This window comes from Prionailurus viverrinus, chromosome D3 (genome assembly GCF_022837055.1).
Source record: "Prionailurus viverrinus isolate Anna chromosome D3, UM_Priviv_1.0, whole genome shotgun sequence".
NCBI lineage: Eukaryota > Metazoa > Chordata > Mammalia > Carnivora > Felidae > Prionailurus > Prionailurus viverrinus.
This window is the reverse complement of record NC_062572.1, coordinates 22,845,857-22,859,839: the sequence shown is the minus strand read 5'-3', so window position 1 is coordinate 22,859,839 and position 13,983 is coordinate 22,845,857. Positions and strand designations below refer to the sequence as shown.

Here is a 13,983-nt window from a genome sequence, read left to right as displayed (position 1 = left end):
AAGAGTTGAGATCTGCACTAAAACCTCATTAGATGAAGATGGGAGGGATTTGTGTTCAGGGCAGAGGTGGGAGTCTATGATCGTGTCTGGTGTAAATTAGGTGGTTGGGAATAGTCAGAAAAGGGGGCTATTAAGTTATATAGGGCCTGGATTATGAACACTCAGCAGGTCTTTTAAGGGATAAGCAACAAGGTGATACAACCAGGTTAGCGTTCTAGAGGGATTGCTAGCATGGATGTTGGATGGAAGAGGAGCAAGCCTGGAAATGTAGAGGGTGGTATTAATAAAAACTTAAACATCAGCAATGGTGTTGGTGATGGGTAGTTTTTTTGAAGAACAGAGGTGATTGAGCTTCTTTAGTTCATTGAGATATCTGTCTAGACCAGAGGTTCTTTTTAGAGAGAGAGGGCATGTGCAAGCTGGGAGAGAGGGGCAGAGAGGGAGAGAGAGAATCTTAAACAGGCTCCACACTGACACAGGGCTCAATCCCACGACCCTGGGATTGTGGCCTGAGCTGAAATCTAGAACAGATGTAGAGACCAAGGACCAGTTCTGTTGAAAGATCCAGGTGAGAAATGTTGGTAACTATGATGATGAAGTGAAGGCAGGATTCTCGAAGATGGTAAGGGTTGTGGAGCAGTGAGAGAACTCCGGATAGGGGAGATGCCATCCAAGGCTCTGGCTTAGGCCATTGGGTGAGTGGGGGTGCCCTTCACTGAGATGAGGCATCTTGTAAAGGGTGTTGCATTTCCCCTGTGAGTTGTCTGCATCCCCTCGCAGGCATGTAGGGGCCTGGGGCATGGTGAACCTTCCTATACAAGTAAAATTGGTCAAGCACAATTTTAGGATGCCTTCTTCCTGCCTCAACTCTTGTCTGGCCCAGGGTCAACCGGATGCACATCAGTCCCAACAACCGCAATGCCATCCACCCCGGGGACCGCATCCTGGAGATCAATGGGACCCCTGTCCGCACACTCCGAGTGGAAGAGGTACAGTGTGTGTCCAGTCTGTCTTGTGGGGGTGGAACATGGTATAGACCCTCTGGGAGATCAAGCTATGGACCTTTGCCTTTCTCCACCCCCAGTCTATCTCTTTGTCTTGCCACTGAGCCTGTGACCACTGATGACCTGTGTCAGCCTGGCACATTCTCAGGGCAGTAGGGATGGCCTGACAGATGGGATATCTGACAGGATGCCAGTGAGAGGGCACTGGGGCTACTGGCAGCTAGAGGCCACCATTAGCCAACTTGAGCATTGGCCATACTGTGCTAAGATCATGTGGGCTGACAGTGGGTGGCCTGGGATGGGACAGCCTGTGGGAGCCAGCCTTACACTGCTTTTGGCTACAGGTAGAGGATGCGATTAGCAAGACAAGCCAGACGCTTCAGCTCTTGATTGAACATGACCCCGTCTCCCAGCGTCTGGACCAGCTGCGGCTGGATGCACGGCTCTCTCCCCGCATGCAGAATGCTGGACACTCCCCGACTCTCAGCACCTTGGACACCAAGGAGAATTTGGAAGGAACACTAAGGAGACGCTCTCTGAGGTGCTGCCTCCCACCCTGATTCCATGCTGACCCATGCCTATCCTTCAGATGAGGCTGAGCTGACTTTGGGAGGCCAGCAGAGTTAGGAAGGAAACCCGCTGGCCAGAGATGGGCCATGAGGATTGTGCTGACCCAGCTCTCCCCATAGGGATCACAGTTCACAGCCAGGGCCTGTACATGATCTGACCCAGCTATCTGCCAGGTTTCGTTAGAAACCAGAGAGTCGGCTCTGTCCACTGAACTTCTGAGCTGAACTCAGGAGGCAGAAATGCTGACTCCCAAAGGACAGCATGGCCCATGGGTAAAGTATGGGGTTCAGAGGCTGGAGTTGGGGCACAGAAAGAATTAATAAGTGGAAGTAAGAACACTGAAAACTGTAAAGCAAGAGATGGATGCAAGCTGTTTTAGATTTGAGGGACCAACAATCAAAACCTCATAGTTCCAAGTCCATGGGGAGGGAGCAATCACCCTGGATACAGGTGCCAAATAGGGAGACTGAAAGAACAGGAGTCTGGAGCAGTGGCTCTCCAGGTAGACACACCCATACCTTGCTTTTGAGCTGAGCTCCCTCCCTTCACACATCACTTCATGTCTCTAAGCCTCTGTTTCTGCATCTATAAAGTGGAGTTCTAAGACAAAGGTGGCTGTCTTTTATGTAAGGACAATCCTTTATGTAAGGATTCAGTGTGGAAAGGAATGCAGAGTGGCACAGTGACGTCACAGGGTCAGCACTAACTCAATGTGAGGTGTTGTTAGTATCATTAGGAGTCAGGTCTTTATCCGCCCTCCTGATCAAACAGACTGAATCACTCAGGGCCCTTGACTGGCATCTTTGGAAACAGGGCCCTCCCCACAGATTTCCGGGCATGCACTTCTGGCTGTCTTTGTGGCCTCAGAACGAGTGAGCTGGTAGAGGTGAGGTGCCAGAGGGCAGAGAAGGCCTGAGAACATGGCTTGGAAGCAGGAAGATGTGGGGTGGCTAGGGACTGCTCAGATCTCTGGAGGGCCATACTGCAGAAGGCAGCACACCTTGTGTGCTTCTGTGGGCATAGTTGGTGGAAGGCAGAGCAAAAGAGCAAGAGTTGAGAAGCCTGTGTATGGTCCTTTCTGGGTAGCCCAAATGGAACAGGAAGATGTGCTGGAGAGAAGTTTGCAGGGTTGTAATTCACCTGCAGTGCTGTGGACTTCAACCTTTCTTGTCCTTCAGGAAGTTGGTAACAGTTATCAACCATTATTATTACTGGCTGCTTTTAAAAATGTAAATACACTGGTTTTGTTGCTGTAAAAATCATACATGCTTATTATTTTAAATTTCAGGAAATATAGACAGGTACAAAATGAGCAAAATAGCCAGAATCCCATTTGGTCATTTTTCGGATGGTGGTAGGATACCACTCTAACCCAATTCCATACCTTGAATCAAGCAGGCATGTAAAGTGGTGGGTTACCATCCTACAGTGCTGTCCTATATTGAGCACTATAGGGTTCCTGCTTTGAATGTGGTTTTATTGTACTTAAATAAACTACTGATGTTTGTAGCCCCAAAATGGCATGTCTGTCTGACATAAGAGTTCCTTCCCCTCATCATAGCACCTGAACTACAGAAATTGGGATGGATAGGGTGGTAAGGTAGCTTTGGGGTTTCTACCTCCATGGTTTTTCTGGCAAGTCTCTGAGGACTACCCTATCCCTACCCTCATCTTTCCTTGTCTTCAGGCGCAGTAACAGCATCTCCAAGTCCCCTGGCCCCAGCTCCCCAAAGGAGCCCCTGCTCTTTAGCCGTGACATCAGCCGCTCAGAATCCCTCCGCTGTTCCAGCAGCTACTCACAGCAGATCTTCCGGCCATGTGACCTGATCCATGGGGAGATCCTGGGGAAGGGCTTCTTTGGACAGGCCATCAAGGTGAGCACAGGCAGCAGCTGGTCTGCTTCTCGGCCCCCTACCCTTCTCTCACCCTCTTTTGGGGAGCTCTTACCACATGGTCTTACCCCATACATACCCTGCAGGACACCAGGCCCCCTTCCTTGCTGCAGGTGATGGTGTGAGGGCTACACTCCTGCCCTCCCAGGCCACCTAAGGGCAGTGTTGCTGTTGTAGTGAGCTTGGTGGACCTGGAGACCCAGGTTGGGATGAGTTGTTGCCCATGGCCCTGCCATCTCCAGGCAGGGATGTTTTTAGGTACCCAGAGGCCTGATTGTTGGGTATACTGCAGGGAGCACACAGGGGAGTGGCTCCTGCCTCCCTGATGAACAGTCTTAGGGACTAACCTCTCTCTCTTTCTCTCCTCCTCCTCTGCTGAGAGCTGGGAGGGGGGGTCAGGTAAGCCATGTGTCTCAGCTTTCAGGGCATTGGGGCTGGAGAGCTCACCCTGACCCACCTAGTTCCCTGGTGCATGTCTGTGGCACTGACCCCTACTGTCCCCAGACTTCTGTTCACCCAAGGGACTCACTCCTTTGTCAGATAACCAGAGCCCCTGCTTGGCTTGGCAGTGTCCCTTCCTGCCTCCTCACTTCCCTTTTCTGCATTCTTGCCTCCCCTCTATGCATGCCCCGTTCTCCAAAGAGGGTACGCTCCCCTTTGAGGCCCCTGTTGCCTCATGCTGTGTCTTCTACACATAAATTCTGTCAGTCTGATCTGGCTCAGTATGTCTTCCAAGGGATGGGTTGGCCAGTTGCATATATTTTCACATATTTCCCCAGAACTCTGCACCACTAATAGTTGTCCTCCTTGTAACTAGGTAACACACAAAGCCACGGGCAAAGTGATGGTCATGAAGGAGTTAATTCGGTGTGATGAGGAAACACAGAAGACTTTTCTGACTGAGGTAAAAAGGTGGGGTAGGGGTTAGGAGTGTGGTGTCACTCTTGGAAGAGAGTAGATCTTACTAAATAATGGTTTCAGGAGGAAACTTGTTTTATTTTGTTACTTTTTTTAAAAAAATTAATGTCTATTTTTTTTTAAATGTTTATTTTTGAGAGGGAGAGAGAGAGAGAGAAAGAATGTGTGAGGGAAGGGGCAGAGAGAGGGAGACACAGAATCTGAAGCAGGCTCTAGGTTCTGAGCTGTCAGCACAGAGCCTGATGTGGGGCTAAAACTCACAAACCATGAGATCATGACCTAAGTCGAGTCGGACACTTAACCAACTGAGCCACCCAGGCACCCCTAATGTTTCTTTTCGATAGAGGAGACAGAGTGCAAGCATGGGAGTGGCAAAGAGAGAGGGAGACACGGAACCCAAAGCAGGCTCCAGGCTCTGAGCTGTTAGCACAGAGCCCGATGTGGGGCTTGAACCACGAACCATGAGATCATGACCTGAGCCAAAGTCAACGCTTAACCGACTGAGCCACCCAGGCACCCCTAGGTGGAAACTTATTTTAGAATCACTTTCTTTAATGTTTATTTATTTTTATTTTATTTTTGGGACAGAGAGAGACAGAGCATGAACGGGGGAGGGGCAGAGAGAGAGGGAGACACAGAATCGGAAACAGGCTCCAGGCTCCGAGCCATCAGCCCAGAGCCTGACGTGGGGCTCGAACTCACGGACCGTGAGATCGTGACCTGGCTGAAGTCGGACGCTTAACCGACTGCGCCACCCAGGCGCCCCTAGAATCACTTTCTTAAAAGCTGGGCAGAAAATAGCGCTAGAGGAATATCCTACCCCTTCTAAATTACAGCATAATGACCTATTCAATAAACATTTACTAAAGACAGCATGATCTGGGTACAAGGGATACAGTAACAAATGAGATGTGGTTCAGAGGAGCTTACAGTTAGTGGAGGTTATGGACATGAAAACAGGCCAATTTAGGACAACTAGATATTATACTCACCACCTGAACACCCTGCTAAGGGAGCCTGGAGTGGGGCCTTCCAGAGAACTGCCATCACTTGAGCATTTACACAGTTTTTACCACCTCTCCCAAGTTGTTCCATTCCTTCGGTTGGTTCTCCTGTGGTTCAGGTATTGCCCTCCAGGCCTTTGTTTCACTCCTGGACCCTCCCATTCCAGTTCCCCCCAGTACAATTCCTAGAAAGGCAGCATCCCAGGGTGAGGCCTGTGAGGCATCCCTATCCATGTGGAGGTGTCCTGCCCCATCACATAAGACTGGAGGTAGGAGATGCAGGTAACAGTTATCAGACTGACTCCTTGGAGGGAAGGGGTGAGGAAGACATAGTGGAAAGTAACCATCCACCTTCCTTGGCCTCGTCACCCCCAGGTGAAGGTGATGCGCAGCCTGGACCACCCCAATGTGCTCAAGTTCATTGGTGTGCTGTACAAGGACAAGAAGCTGAACCTGCTGACAGAGTACATTGAAGGGGGCACGCTGAAGGACTTTCTGCGCAGTGTGGTGAGCACACCACCCTCGCTGCTTTGCCTACAAAGGGACATGCTGAGCGTGATTGGGCACAGGCAGGGAGGGTTCACTGGCAGACGATATTGACCCATGGGGCCTGGACCACAAATGGGACAGGTCCCAACAGCCTCTGATGGGCATTCCCCCTTCCCATAGGACCCATTCCCCTGGCAGCAGAAGGTCAGATTTGCCAAAGGCATCGCATCTGGAATGGTGAGTTCTGCCAACAGCCCTGCCAGGTGTGGGAGTGGTGGTGAGGTGGTGATGGGGAGGGACTGCAGGCAGGCACTGGAAGGCAAAGACCCCATCCTGGGCAGCTTGTATGGGCTGGGTCAGTCAGCAGCTATTTATTGAGCTTCTTTCTGGGCTGTTGAAATTGCTCCCAGTTGTTTTTCTTAGCTCACAATCTACCTCAAAGAATTCCAAATCTTCAAGGGAAAACTGGAGAGGCAAACTAGTAGCGTCTAGCCACTGCAGGAGCTTGGAACAAGCAGGGAACCTCACTGCCTATGAAATCAGAGGAGGGGGAAGTGTTCTAATTGAGCCCTGAAGGATGGGTCAGAATTGGATAAAAGTTCCTCTTGGCAGAGAGGCACCAAGGTTGAGGTGATGATAGCAGCAAATACCTGGGAGGAGAGAGGAAGTAATAGTCTATTTCACCTGGGAAAGAATGATACCAATTATATAGTAGTAGTAGTACCAGGGACAGTCGCTGAGTGCTTTCTGTATGCCAGGCACTGAGCTGAGGGACTGACATGCATGTATATGTTTGTTCCTCATGACAGCCCCGGTTTCCAGATGAGAAGCTGATGCTAGAAAGCTAGAAAGAGAGCGGAGCTTGGGCTTGTCAGTCTGACCCCAAGCCTGAAGCTTTAATCACCGCTCTTCATGTGGTGTCCATTAAGACAGTGTTGGTCTCGGGTACATTAAGGTCCCTATATTTCAGGCTAAGGAGTCTGGATTTTACTTAGGATGCTTAGGAAGCATCTTTTTAGACAGATGTAAAAGATGTTTAAGTAAGGAAGTTTTGTGAGCAGAGCTGTGCTTTTTTGAGGTACCTAGAAGAATGGTGGTGTCACTTACCAGATACTGGGGAGGCAGTGATGTTGGGGAAACAGGTTTGGGAAGACCTAGTGTTGACTGAAGCTGATGTGCTGTTAGTGGGCATCAGCGTATGTAGAGAAGGCAGCTTTAAAAAGGGCTGACACCAAGGAGGCTAGAAGGAAACAGCAGCCACACAGGAGTCTCAGGAACAGGTAGCGTGGGAGAAGTTCTGGCAGCCTTTGGGGAAAGGACAGGCAAGCAGGCAGGTCACAAGAGCTACCATGATTCAGGAAGAGCTCCCTGGGTATGTGAGCAGAGCCAGGAGCCTAGGGGATGCAAGCATTATTGCAAAGGACAGGGGAGGAGGGAAGTAGCTCCTTCCACATTTGCTGGGGAAGAGAAAAGAAAAGGAAGTGGCTACAGAGAGTGACAGGAGCCAGGAGTGGAGACTAGGAGTGGAAATAGCAAAGACTTGTGTGAAAACATTGGGGTAGGAAGAGGGAGAGGTTATAGTGTAGAAGAACAAGGAGGGTGCTGAGTCTCAGGGAAGGAGAATGTCAGAAATATAGAGCCAGCTGGCCAGGAGGAAGTCACTTCTCTGATCACTGGCAGTGAGGGTGGCTGAAGCCAGAGATTATGGTGATGATGGTGGTGAGGGGGACTGGAGCAGTACATCTGAGGACCTTCACTTCAGGTGGCCTGGATCTACATAAAATGGATAGAGGGGCTGGGGGCATGCAAGGGCCAGGGCCCAGTAGAGTTGGGGACTTTGGGAGGGAGCAATGAGGGTCTAGAGCAGCACTGGGTTGGGATCAGCAAACCAAAGGATGGGCAAGAGGTGGCAGCAGGGAGAGAGAGGAAGCCCAGGCGGTCTTTGGCTTTCTGTTAGTGTTGGGACAAGGGGGTGACAGCAGGAGGCCCTTGCCCTAAGGTCCATGTTGGGTTCTGAAGCTGAGTGGGGATGGCCTGGGAGAAGAGCAGTCTCCCCCAGTTCCAGGGTCTGCATCTGCTTGAATTACTGGCCATTGGCCTCAGCTCGTACTTCTGTTCCAGGCCTATTTACACTCCATGTGCATCATCCACCGGGATCTGAACTCACACAACTGCCTTATCAAGCTGGTATGTCCCAACCATTCTGGGCTTCCCCAGGGCCAGCCCTCATGTCTTGTCACAAAGGAGACTGTCCTTGTGCTTTAGACCTCAGGTGTCACTAGGACTCCTGTGTTACCCTTCCTGCTGCGCCTGATGCCCTCCCCTGTCTTCTGGGGGCTCTCAAACACATGCAGACACAATAATACCTCCTCCCAGTAGCAGCCTTTGAAATCCTTTGGTTAGAAGGGACTTCAGAAGTTCCTTAACACTACAAAGAGCCCTGTTGTTTTTCCTGGTTTCACCACGATAGTTCTGTAAAGCAGCTCACTGAGGACCCTATTCTACAACTGTGGCACCTTGAAGCCTCAGTCTAAGGCCATAGAGCTAGTAAATGTACAGTGGCCAGTTTGGGGCCAGCATTTTTTCCCACCAACCATCAGCTCTGGCTGTTAGCATGTCATTTCTCCGATTAACTTGGAATCTAGCTTCTCAGGTATCCACTAACTGGCCCTGGCTCCACCCTCTAGATCCACACTAAACAATCGTAACCCTTTTTCCACATGACTGCCCTGTAGCTATTTGAAGAGCTTGTCTCCCTCTAAATCCCCCCACTGACTCCCTACACCTTATCCTTTTCTGTCTTATCCTGGTTCTAGCCATGCCTTAAATCTTTTGGGGAACTGGCAGGATGGGGTGAAAAAAAAAAAAAAAAGAAAAAAAAATCCCTTTTCCTGCTTCTGAGTTCCACTCTGCAAGTCCCAGAGCCTTACTCCTCCAGGCTCCAGGGGCTCTTTTGTGAACACCCCCAAGTCTGGGAAGTCTGAGGAGCAGATACCAGACTGCTAGAAAACAAATAACTGAGCCTTATCTACCAGAGACAGCATGAGCTATGACTCTCCTTTGCTACATACCTTTTCTCCCCTTCTCAATTTCTCTTGGGAATGTCCTCACCAAGTCCTGATCTGGCCCTTGTCCTACCAGGACAAGACCGTGGTGGTGGCAGACTTTGGGCTGTCACGGCTCATAGTTGAAGAGAGGAAAAAGCCCCCAGTGGAGAAGGCCACCACTAAGAAACGCACCTTGCGTAAGAATGACCGTAAGAAACGCTATACCGTGGTAGGAAACCCCTACTGGATGGCCCCTGAGATGCTGAATGGTGAGTCCTGACACTGGACACTGGAGGCGACATGTCCCCAGAGGGGAGTTAGGAGCCACATCTTGCATCAGAGTCCTGGGTGAAGTGGAAGGCCGGGTACCCAGAGCTGACAGCTGGATGATTTTTATCCCTTGCCAGACTGGGCCTTATAAACCCCTTCCTCCCTGAAGTCCTGGGCTTAGGGTGAGATCTGACTGTGGCTTTTGTGCCCCAAGTGTAGCTGAGAGCTCAGGCTGTTTATTGCCAAGAGATTTAGCCTTTTCTTCTCCCTGCTGAGAACTGAATTATGGTGCCCCCTTGTGGATAATGCTCAAACCAGCCAGAGATGCTGGCTGGGATTCTTGAAATATACAGGGTTGTGAGGTCTCAGAAATGGCCTGCTGGTTTAACCCTTTTTAGAGTCTTTTTTTTTTTTTAAGCTGTTGGTGATCTTTTTTTAATGTTTATTTATTTTGAGAGAGAGAGAGCAAGAGAGGGAGAGAGAGAACCCCAAGCAGGCTCCACATTCAGTGCAGAGCCTGATGTGGGGCTCCATCTCACAACTGTGAGATCATGACCTGAGCTGAAATCAAGAGTCGGGTGCTTAACTGACTGAACCACCCAGGCACCCCAACACTTTTTGGAGTCTTGTGGCCCAGAGAAGTTCAGCGGTTTGCCCAGGAACATACAGCTAGCTAATGACAGAGTCCAGATGAACCCTGATCCATTTCTCTTTCAATGTCCAATGTAGTTTCATTTTGGATAGTGTGTTTTATAAGATCTCTCTGAGGCAGCCCACCCAGGGCTGAGGAAAGATGTTCAGATGGTACCTCTCCTGGGAAGCCTTCAAGGCATCCCCATGGAGCCTCTTCTAGCCCTGGTTCTTGGCTGTGGCCTGGCTTGGCCCCAGACTCAGTGCAGAGCAGATAAGAGACCAAACCTAACAGCCTGCTCTCCTGTGTTCTCCAAGGAAAGAGCTACGATGAGACGGTGGATGTCTTCTCTTTTGGGATCGTTCTCTGCGAGGTGAGCTCCGGCCTGCACAGAGGCCAGGCCTGAGGCAGAAGGCCTAATGGCTCTGCCCTGCCTCAGAACTGGGACTGCTTCTCCTAACGATGAGTAGCTCACCATAAAGTCAACATGAATGTAGGGTTGTGCAGTTATCACACATCTGTTGACACATTTGAGTCTCATCAGTCCCATGAGAAGGACTGGGCAGGGTTTTTTCAGGTGAGGAAACTGAGGCTCAGAAAGGGGCAGCAGCTTCCTCTTAGTCACATAGCCGGTAAGGGGCAGGTGAGACTCGGAACTCCACTAGGAAAGGCATGAGGCTGTCCTTATGGTTGTCCATTTAGCTGTTGGGCCAATGTAACCTTTGACTCTGATCCCCATTCCCCAGGCCCTGATAGTGCTGTTGCCCTCAGCCCCACAAGTGGAAGTAGCCATCACAAGAAGTGCTAGCCTGTCTAGCACAGTTCTAAGCACTGTGAGGTGTATTGGCTGAGTCCTGAAAAGATTCCTCCCCTTAGGAGCTTAGCTCAGTCTGTCTGAAAGCACTCAATCAAACACATATGTTCAGAGCCTTCTATAATTCCTACAAAATGGTGAGTGGTAGAGGAGAGACAAGAACAGTTGGAATAATGGAAGGAGGGTTTTTTTTAATCATTTTCTTTAATAGAGATCAATTGAGCATATACTGTGTGCAAAGCACGAGGCTGGTGCCAAGAAGTTTCAGACATGCATCAGACCCAGAACTTCACTTCACAGAGCCTGAACTCTGGCAGGGGACATAGACCCAAGGGCACACAGCAGGGCAGGGTGGGATGTATAGAAGCTCCTCCTCCAGATTTGGAACATTGTGCTTTTGCTGCAGAGAAGTCTTTTCTAAACCCTCCTCAGTAACCAGACTCTCAGCTGAGAGACAAGTCTGGACTAGCAAAGTTTGGGCATGGAGGATAGCTTTCTAACCTTGTTTTTACCTCCCTCTTCTGCCCATCCTTCTTGTCCATACACCAGTATCCCTCTCCCCTGCCCTATGGCCGCACACACCACAGCCCATTCCTGACCAGCCATCTTCTCACCTGCAGATCATCGGGCAGGTGTATGCAGATCCTGATTGCCTGCCCCGAACACTGGACTTTGGTCTCAACGTGAAGCTTTTCTGGGAGAAGTTTGTCCCCACAGACTGCCCCCCAGCCTTCTTCCCCCTGGCCGCCATCTGCTGCAAACTGGAGCCCGAGAGCAGGTTGGTATCCTACCCCTTCTCCCCAGCTCACATAAGCCCGGATGCTTGCCCCAGCCTTCAGCCATCCCCAAGCCCTTCCCAGGCACAAGGGTGGCAAAGGCCTTGAGCTCAAGGATACCAACCACTGAAGCCACCCTAACAACTCTGATGTGCCAGGTGAGGTGGTAGGGGGGACAAAGGCATTGTCATGAGTGACCTGGATATAACAAAGACACAGCCATGAAAAGAAATTTTAACACAAGAAAATTCACACAAACCTGTGCCATTCCAACAGAAAAAGTGTTCTTCACCTATCTGTTCCAAACACATACATTTTTTTTCATATAGCTATAATCTCAGATAAAGAAAAAAATTTTTTTTAAGTTTATGTATTTATTTTGAAAGCAAGAGAAAGGGTGAATGGGGGAGGGGCAGAGAGAGAGAGTCCTAAGCAGGCTCCACACTGCCAGGAAGGAGCCTGAGGTAGGGACCAAACTCATGAATCGTGAGATCATGATCTAAGCTGAAGTCGGATGTTTAACTGACTGAGCCACCCCTCAAATAAAGAGAAGTTTTATATTTTGCCCTGCAAAAAATATACTACCCAGTCTTCCCATTTATCATTTTTGTTGACTATGTGAAATTCACTTAAGATATAGTCTGAACATATAATATACGTAATATAGATATTCAGGTTTTTCCAGTTTCTCCTTACAATAGGTATTACTATAGTGAGCATCTTTATTCATTTAACTAATTTTTTCCTTTAAATAAATATTTTTTAAATGACCTTTATTTATCTCAGGTTATAGTTTTCATTATTACCCTGGTTGTTTTCAAGTTTGTACATTAGAAAACTAGAATCTATACTTTTTCCTGCTCTCAAAAATCCTGTTTCTTTAAAAAAAAAAAATTCAAGTATTACTAAAATATATAGCACAGGAAGTATACATTTTCTATTATCTACTAACCAATGTGCTCCCCAGCACTCCTCACTCTCTTGCTCCATCCCCTCAAGATCACCAGTTGGCACATAACCTTTATTTTAAAATGATTTCCAGGTGGCACCTGGGTAAGTGTCTGACTTCAAGCTCAGGTCATGATCTCACAGTTTATGGGTTCAAGCCCCACAATTGGGCTCTGTGCTGACAGCTAGGAGCCTGGAGCCTGCTTCAGATTCTGTGTCTCCCTCTCTCTCTGCTCCTCCCCTTCTCGTGTTATCTCTTTCTCAAAAATAAATACATTAAAAAAATTGCTTTTAATAAAAAATAAAATGGTTTCCAAGGTCAAGTTTAGAGTTGGGATTTGCTGGTGGGAGGCTTTACATTTTGTTCCTTCATGGGCCAAAGGACTGCAGTCCTTCACTAACATCAGAGTAAGACCATGAGGAGAAAATGTAAAGCTACACTATTTGTTTGCTAATATCCTTTCCTAGTCATTCTAAATGTCTGTGTTCAAGTCACTCAAAAAATATTGACTGAGTGCCTACCATGTGTTAGACACTGTCCTGAACACTGGAGTGAACAAAGCAAAGGTGCCTGCTCTCCTAGAACTCACATTCTAATAAGAAGAGATGATAAACAATAGATAGAATAAACTTCACTGAACAAAAGAAAGTGACAAATAGTATGGGGAAAAGAGCAGAGCTGAGGAAAGAGGATGTGTAGGGTAGAAGTTGTAATTTAAAAAAAAATGTTTTTTTTTAATGTTTATCTATTATCGAGAGAGAGACAGAGCATGAGCATGGGAGGGGCAGAGAGGGGGGAGACAGAGAATTCGAAGGAGGCTCCAGGCTGTGAGCTGTCAGCACACAGCCCAACGTGGGGCTCAAACTGCAAGATCATTGGCCTGAGCCAAAGTCAGACACTTAACCGACTGAGCCACCCAGGCACCCCTAAAAAATTTTTTAATGTTTATTTTTGAGAGAGAGACAGACGTGAGTGGGGTAGGGGCAGAGAGAGCAGGAAGACAGAATCCAAAGCAAGCTCCAGGCTCCGAGCTGACAGCAGAGAGCCCGATGGGGGGCTTGAACCACAAACTGCGATATCATGACCTGAGTCGAAGTCAGATGCTTAACTGACTGAGCCACCCAGGCACCTGTAAGTTGTAATTTTAAATACGGTGGTGAGAGTGAGTGGGCCCCGCTGAGAAGGTGATAAGACGGTTAAACAAAAACATGGAGGAGGTGGAGTAAGCCTGAGCCATCTTAGGGTTCCAGGGCAGCTAAACTGTTTCCACAGTACTGGAAACCCAGTGTTTGTTTTCCCTTTGGGAAGAGCTGGTGAGTCTGTGAAATGTCCTTTCCTGAGCAGATCTATTGATGTGAAGACAGTATAAGGACTGGAAAGAATCTTTAAAAAGGCACTTAAAATTATTGCATTTTCTCCAAGACATGAGAGGAGCTTTTTTTCTCCTGGACTTTCTTTTTTTAAGCTACCCCTTTGAGCAAGTCCAGCCTTATCACAGTATTATCTCCCATCTTCACAACAACTCTACACAATAGCAGTAACATTATATCCCCATTTCCTGCAGAGGCACAGGTTAAGGGGCTTGCCCAAGGTCACACAACTAGGAAGTGGTTGAGATG

The 13,983-nt window shown here is 48.7% G+C and overlaps 1 protein-coding gene across 2 annotated transcripts in view; it reads left to right on the top strand.

The window, feature by feature from the left end:
• The window catches only part of LIMK2 (LIM domain kinase 2), a 59,656-nt gene that overhangs the window by 43,789 nt on the left and 1,884 nt on the right, over positions 1 to 13,983 (top strand). For both annotated transcript variants that reach the window (XM_047827247.1, XM_047827248.1), the window contains 10 exons: positions 884 to 989; positions 1,349 to 1,545; positions 3,262 to 3,448; positions 4,284 to 4,370; positions 5,764 to 5,895; positions 6,058 to 6,114; positions 7,999 to 8,064; positions 9,019 to 9,193; positions 10,143 to 10,198; positions 11,260 to 11,417. In XM_047827247.1, coding sequence (XP_047683203.1) covers positions 884 to 989; positions 1,349 to 1,545; positions 3,262 to 3,448; positions 4,284 to 4,370; positions 5,764 to 5,895; positions 6,058 to 6,114; positions 7,999 to 8,064; positions 9,019 to 9,193; positions 10,143 to 10,198; positions 11,260 to 11,417 — 1,221 coding nt within the window. The remainder of the gene's footprint in view (positions 1 to 883; positions 990 to 1,348; positions 1,546 to 3,261; positions 3,449 to 4,283; positions 4,371 to 5,763; positions 5,896 to 6,057; positions 6,115 to 7,998; positions 8,065 to 9,018; positions 9,194 to 10,142; positions 10,199 to 11,259; positions 11,418 to 13,983) is intronic.